Genomic DNA, 7,224 nt, shown 5'->3' with positions numbered 1-7,224 from the left:
CACAGGGCAGTGCCTTCCAAGGCCTGGTTTCCAGAAGAGATAGCCCCCTTCTCACAGTGCCCTGGAGCAGGCAGGCCACACGAGCAAACTCTCTGAAACCCAGGTGCTCTCCATAAAGCTGCCTGTATCCCCTGCCTCTGTGCCTCTGTGCCTCTGTGCACATACTCAGGGCCCAGACCCCATCAAAGGCCATGTGGCTCTGCCCAGGAAAGCAGCTTCCGTCAGAAAAAGTCAACTGACTTGTCATGTGAACTTGAATCTATCAGGACAGCGAATCATTAATAACAGTCAAAATGAATCGAGTTAAAAAGAGTCAGGCCAGATAAAGGAGGGGGCAGGCTGCTATCTTGCAGCCCAACCGGGAAGAACCCACAGGGTGAGTGTGACAGAAGCAGGTGCTAGGGGCAGGCCTCCTCAGGGAGGGGGTGCCCAGCTGAGCGCAGGAGGCAGAGAAAGAGGCACAAGCTGGTCCCTCGAGTAACACAGAGATGAAGCTTCCTGGAAGGACCTGACGCCCACCCCCCCACGCCACCTCAGCCTTGCAAAGCATCAGGGCCTCTGCACAGATCCTCTCTCACCCATGTCCCGCCCCATGTGGCTTCAGGGAGCCAGGGTTGGGGGCAGAGACAGCAGGTCCTGGTGGCTTATCTCAGCCTCCACCATTAAGCCCTCAGAAGGGCCCCTACCCCACCCCCCAGGGAATATTCCCAGCAGTGCATCTTTCCAAAGTGCCCCCACCACCCTCTCTGGCAGCCCATCCATCCCAGCTGGGTTGGGCAGCAAATACAATAGCATAAATCAGGGATGAGGTCCCACTGGGAGCTGGATTCTATGCAGACACACCTCTCACTTTTCACCCCACCCCTCCCTGTGACCCAGGCTTTGCCAGGCTGACTTTGCTCTGGAATTTCTAAAGGTGTGTCCCTTTGGGAGAAGTTCCAAGTGTAAGAATGAGGGTGATGGCCTCGGGATAACATTATGCCCATCCACCCGGCCAAGCTGGCAGAACCTGCCACTGCAGGGTTCAGGAACTGCCCTGTCAATAACCCCAATAGCAGGGACATGCTGAGGAGGAAGGGGGGCTTCAGTGCCCTCTCTGTGGTCCGAGTGGGGAGGGAGATGCAGAACAGGGCCCCACTGCTGGACAAGGAGTCCCCACCAGGCAGCAGGCAAGCAGGCCCCCTGCACGACCCACCCACCCCCTATCAGGCCTGGGAGCTAGAAAGGGCAGGGCTGAGTGTGAGTGATCAGACAGTCATCCAGGTCCAGCAGGGCAAGGGCTGTGGAAGGGCCATGCTAGGGCCACAACCGGGTCATAAAGCTCTGCTTTTGGGGGCAGGTAGAAGACCAGGGCTATGTCATTTCCATCTGAATTGCTCAGCTTCTCACTAACCTATTTATACTCTCACCCTCTTTCCAAAAGGGTTTAAGGAGGCCTTAAAATTCAGCAGGGGACAACACCAAGGGAGGAGGAGCTGGAAGGAAGGGACCTGCAGGGTCCTGCTGTCGCTGGCTGTTGTCTGCCCTCCAGCCACTGCCCACTAGCAAGGCAGGCCACCGGGCTCAGGACTGCCAAGAGATGGCTGCTCTAGGGCGCCCCTCCCCAATGCTAGGCTGCCCAGGCACTTCTGAAGGTCAGGCAAACTTGGGGGCAGCGGGCCTGTCCGTTGTCCTGGTGGCCTATTCAAGCCTGAGTCCTTCAACCCACAAGACAGCCACCCTGGAAGACACCGGGCAGACCTGTGTGCAGGGCTGGGGTGGAGGGAACCCGGTACCTCACAGAGCCCAGGGTGCTGGCACTCAGTGGTACTACAGAAGGACAGGCACCTGGTCACAGGGACAGGTCTGCTGTGGGAAGGGGTGGGCTTCCTGGAGGAGGAGGCCTGAAGTGGGTAGGATTCGCAAGGAGACCGGGGCAGAAGGTACAGAGTGGGGGCAAAGGCAGGAGGCACCAAGGGTCAAGTGTGGACACGCCAGGAGAGATGGGCCTCCATAGAGGAGGGTGCCAAGGTTCAACTAAAGTGGTCATGAGTCGCTCCGCTCAGGGCCCTGGCGCCTCCTCCCCAGGTACTCCTTGGCCAGCCACTGGGGTCAGCGCAGGCCGCTCGAGGCCGTGGGCCGGCCCCTCCAGCGGGTCTAACGGCAGGCGACGCTGATTCCGCTGCGATCCAAAGTCCCCTTTAAAAGTTTGTCCCGGAACAAAACCCCTCTCTCCGCTCCGCCGTGAGAATCGGGGCCATCCCCGAGGGAGGCTCTGAGGACAGGAGCGGCTGCCCTCCTCCACCCCTTCGGAAACAACAATGGGCGACCGGACGAAACAGAAGCAGGGAATCAAGCGTGGAAAATCCCCCAGTCTTGCAATGTCAACTGCTGGGCGGCCGGCCGGCCAGCGGCGGCCGTGCTGCCCCCGCGCGCCCTTCCATGGGACTGCACGCCCGGGAAGGAGGAGCGCCGTGGGTTGATCTCCTGGTTCTCAGACTCTGAGGACGCGTGGCGTGTAGGGAAGGAAAGCTTGCGTTTGGGTTCTGAGGCTATTTTAGATTCAAAAGAATTTCCATTTCATTACCGAAGCCCGAAATCGTATCGCGGCTTGCACTTTCCCGGAGCAGAAGTACAATGACTTGCTTTATTTGATCATCGCATCCCACCACTAGCCAGTGTTCTTTTCTTTTTCTTCAACAGTAAGTCAGAGATCATATATTAAAGAATTTATGAAGCGGATATTCAGAGAACAAAGATAGTCACAGAGCGGAAGAGCTGCAATTGCTTTTCCCTGAACTCTGAAAACACTAAGGGCTGGGCGCTGCCTCCAGCAAACAATTAGCCCTCCTTGTAGTCACTGGCAATCTTAGGACTGTGGGGAACGTTGGGTACCCGCAGGTCATCAGTGGGAGAACACAGACAGCAAGTGACAGGACCCACTAAGTGCGAAGGCACTTGGCTGTGCTGGGACTTCACCTGAAATCCACAACTGCCTTTTTTTTTTTTTTTTTAAGCTTATTTCTTTATTTTGAGAGGGGGAGGGGCAGAGGGAGAGAGAGAGAATCCCAAGGAGGCCCCCACTGTTAGCGGGTCTTGATCATGACCTGAGCAGAAATCAAGAGTCGGACCTTAAGTGACTAAGCCACCCGGTGCCCCAACACACAACTGCCTTTCAATGTGTGTGTTTCTGCCAATTTGTCGGGATGAGACTGAGGGTCCAACACACGGAGTCGGTTGATGGAGCACCCAGCTCCCCAGGGTTAGGCAGAGTCGCGTCCACCCTGCTCCCAGATGTCCACTGATTCATTGAAGCAACTTGACTTTTAGGATCAGTGGCTCATCGGATTGACTTGGAGGTGTGAGGAAAGCATCTACAGCCTTGGGGGTCTCACAGTGCAAGTGCAGCACTTAAGTCAGAGGGGAAAACTGAGTAAAATCCTGGAGGCAACTTGGATTCTCCTCCTAGGAGAATTCTAGGAATAAAAGGCTTCCTGGCTAAATAGGGGGTTTCCCTGTCAGCTATGCTGGCAAGTAGGAAGCTGAATTACACAGCTTCGGGGGAGGGGGGCTGTTATCCAGGGACCTGGCCGCTCTGGTTCCCATCACAGCTCACAGGAGGGGCACCCACCCACGGGGGACCCTGTGTCAGGCCTTTCTTCTCCTTCTTTCTCTCTAGGCCTCAGTTTCTCCATTCCATCAGGCACAAGATGGAAACCCAGGACAAGCACAGATGGGTTCAGTGGCCTTTCAGTAATGCTCCAGCTCTCTCTTGAACATTCTGCACCCAATTCCCTATCTGGCAACAGAGACTGTCGTTGGGAGCTGAGGAGTGGCCTTTCTAGACCCTCTCACTGCCCCCCCATTCAGCCTTGGCATCTGGCCTGGGGGATCTGAGGTGACTACAGGGATGAATACGGGCTGGACTCTGAGGCCAGACAGCCCAGGATCAGAACCTTGACTTTCTTAAGACTGAGAGAGGGTTGGCCCACCCTGTGGTCTCCATGCCTGGCCCAGATACTCAGGCCTCAAGGGATGAGGGGGCATATCCGGCAGTCTTTTGTTCAGGCTCTAACCATCCTGCTGCTGTGGGTCAGGAAGAGGTTGTACTGGAGAGAGGAGACCACCAGCCAGCCATGTGACCTTGCCCAGGGTCTTCACCCATCTAAACCTCATTTTCCTATTCTGTGAAATGGGTATTATAGTCTGGTCTACAGGCTTGCTAATTAGATTGGAAATGACATACCTATGATGCCTAGTACTCAGTAGTTCTGGATAATAAGCAGGCTTAATCATGATTTACCACTTGGTGGAGGATTGTCATCTGGGTGCCTAGGAGTTTGACCCAGGGAAGCTCTGCCCTCGGTATCTGGGCTGCTGCCTTCAGGCCCATGAAGGGAGACTCCCTAGGCCTCAGCCCAAAACAGCGACCAGTGAGTGCAGGCAGAGGCAGGCAGCTGCAGGCACAGCACAGAGCCAGCCCCCACTCCTGGCAAAAATGAATCATCACTGAGGAAGCCTGGCCCAAATGCCCCTGGCCCCAGGGGGAGGGTCGGTTTTAAAGCAGCTTCAGTTTGGGCAGGGACTTGGGCCCTGGACCCCCCACCCCCACCCTGCCCCCAGCTGCTCTAGCTCACTCTGCATCGTGTTCAGGGTGCTGCATCAGACCGTCTGGAGCTGATGCCCCTCCAGCCCCTTGTGAAAACCGCATGCTTCTCTGTTAGGTGGGTTTTGGAGCATTGGTGGTTGTTTTCCAGTTCTCTGGGTTTGCTTCCAAGAGGGCTTTCTGTTGTGATTTATTTTTTAACAGTTTACTGAGGTATAATCGACACAACCCTCCCATCCCCCCAAATCCACCATGCTTTCAGGAGCTCCAACAGAAGCAAAACAGGGTAGCCCTGGCAGGGGACGATGATGTGCGTGTCCCTACCCACCCCAGCTCTATTCTGACAGGTCATTTCACACCCCAGCTCACCTCCTGCTCCGTGGACGTCAAGGCCAGTGCCCTACCCTAAATGTGGTGGGCCAGGTGGGGGTCGGTCTGATGAGGAACTCCGCACGTGGTGTAAGCCAGGAGGCTTGAGCGGAGAGTGGACCACAGGGCAGGGAGGCCCGAGGCGTCCCTGAGGGCACCACCAAAAACAGGACAGGCCCAGGGCTGCCAGACAGACCGACCTCCCAAAGATGAAAGTTGAAATGTTTTGTGGACTTTCACAATTTTAAATATGGGCTCAACACTTAATAACTTTTTCGTTGGGGTTTTAATAAACATGGAGGGGGAAATGCACACTGTCTGAACCTCCTTTCAAAGAAGAAGGGACTGCATAAAACTGGGCCTTAGGCCTCTGCGGACACCTCAGTATCTCTCCAAGAGGGACCCCGGGTCATTGTCCCAAAACCACGAGGGAGAGGGGGTCCCGATCGCGAGCGCGCGCCCAGAACTCTGCGCCCCCAGCCCTCCCTTCTCTTCCTCTCGCTCTGGCCCCACCGCCCGCAGGTCGCACCAATGGCAGCTCGGCCTCGGCCCTCTCGCACTTGGAACTTTGAAGCGCCCAGCGTGCAAGGTCAGTGGCTTTCCTCCGTAGGAGCGCGGAAGGGTAGTCCACGCGCGGCCGGAAAGTGGAGGGAGGGGGGCCGAAGCGCCAGAGGTGCCGGCCGCTGCGCTCCCCGCTCCTGCCCAGAAGGGCCTCCCGCGCGCCTGCTCCCCGATTCCCCAGTCGCTCCCCCCGGCCTCCCTGACAGCAATCAGTTCCCCGTCTGGCCGCCGCCCGAGACCGGGTCCCGCGCCCAGTACCGGCCTGAGGCCCCGCGAGCTCCGGCGGGCGGAGCCGAGAACCGGCGCGGGCGGCGACGGCAAGAGGCGCCGCGGGGGCGGGCCGGGGGCGGGCCGGGGCGGGGCGGCGGCGGACTGCGGAGACGCGGCGGCGCGCGGGGCGGCGCAGAGCGTTCTCGGCGCGGCGCGGCGCGGAGCAGAGCGGCCGGCGGCGGGCCGCAGGGGGCGCGGGCTGGGGCCGGGGCCGGAGCAGAGCCGGAGCCGAGCCCGGGGTCGGGCCCGGGGAGCCGGAGCCGGGGCCGGGCGGAGAGCAGCCATGGCGCCGCGCAGGGCCGGGGCCCGCGCCGCTGCGGGCGGCCTGGGCGCCGAGTAGCCGGGCCGGGCCGGAGCGCGGGCGGCGGCGGCGGAGGAGGCAGCTGCGCCCGCGCCCCCCCGCCCTCCCAGGCCCCGCGCCCCGCGCCCCGCGCCCCGCGCCCGGGCCGCCGGCGATGGTGACACATGCGGCGGCGGCGCGCCGGCGGCAGGACCATGGTTGAGCGCGCCAGCAAGTTCGTGCTGGTGGTGGCGGGCTCAGCGTGCTTCATGCTCATCCTGTACCAGTACGCGGGCCCGGGTCTGAGCCTGGGCGCGCCCGGCGGCCGCGCGCCGCCCGACGACCTGGACCTCTTCCCCACGCCCGATCCGCACTACGAGAAGAAGTACTACTTCCCGGTGCGGGAGCTGGAGCGCTCGCTGCGCTTCGACATGAAGGGCGACGACGTGATCGTCTTCCTGCATATCCAGAAGACCGGTGGCACCACCTTCGGCCGCCACCTCGTGCAGAACGTGCGCCTTGAGGTGCCCTGCGACTGCCGGCCCGGCCAGAAGAAGTGCACCTGCTACCGGCCCAACCGCCGCGAGACCTGGCTCTTCTCTCGCTTCTCTACGGGCTGGAGCTGCGGGCTGCACGCCGACTGGACCGAGCTCACCAACTGTGTGCCCGGCGTGCTGGACCGTCGCGACCCCGCCGCGCTGCGCACGCCCAGGTGAGCGCCCCGAGCGGCCGGGTCCCAGCTTGCGGCTGCAGCCCCGGGCCATGCCCCCGCCGGTTGTCCTGGGCCCGCACTGACCTCGCCGCCCCCCCCCTCCTGTCCTCCCCGCAGGCCGCTTGTGGACCCCCTCCCGACCTGCTGGGAGCCCAAGGCTCCCAATTGGTCCTCTGCGGCCGGGCCCGTAGTCACCCTGCTCTCTATTCTCACCTTCTCCGTGTCGCCTCTCTACTTTTTTCCTCCACCGCTCCCGCCCCGCCGGCTGCGCAGAGCCTCGGTTTCCCTCGGGTCACTGGCCACTGCCCTGGGGATATCACTTGCCTTGCACCGCGGGCCAGTGTATAATCTGGCTCTCCCCAGCAGCGGGTCCAGGCTGGCCTTGCGTGGGTCGGGTGGGAAAGTGGGTTCCTTGGTGTGTAGCTCACCTGCAGTGTTCGCTTACCA

The 7,224-nt window shown here is 60.5% G+C and overlaps 1 protein-coding gene across 1 annotated transcript in view; it reads left to right on the top strand.

Moving 5' to 3' along the window:
* The first annotated feature begins 5,951 nt into the window (after positions 1–5,951).
* The window catches only part of HS6ST1 (heparan sulfate 6-O-sulfotransferase 1), a 46,302-nt gene continuing 45,029 nt past the window's right edge, over positions 5,952–7,224 (top strand). Inside the window, exon 1 of the mRNA XM_019469496.2 lies at positions 5,952–6,777. Coding sequence (XP_019325041.1) covers positions 6,251–6,777 — 527 coding nt within the window. The 5' untranslated portion in view covers positions 5,952–6,250. The remainder of the gene's footprint in view (positions 6,778–7,224) is intronic.

This window comes from Panthera pardus, unplaced genomic scaffold (genome assembly GCF_024362965.1).
Source record: "Panthera pardus isolate Hobbes unplaced genomic scaffold, ASM2436296v1 HiC_scaffold_10, whole genome shotgun sequence".
Lineage (NCBI taxonomy): Eukaryota > Metazoa > Chordata > Mammalia > Carnivora > Felidae > Panthera > Panthera pardus.
The sequence above is the reverse complement of the archived record's forward strand: the minus strand, read 5'-3'. Positions and strand labels throughout refer to the sequence as shown.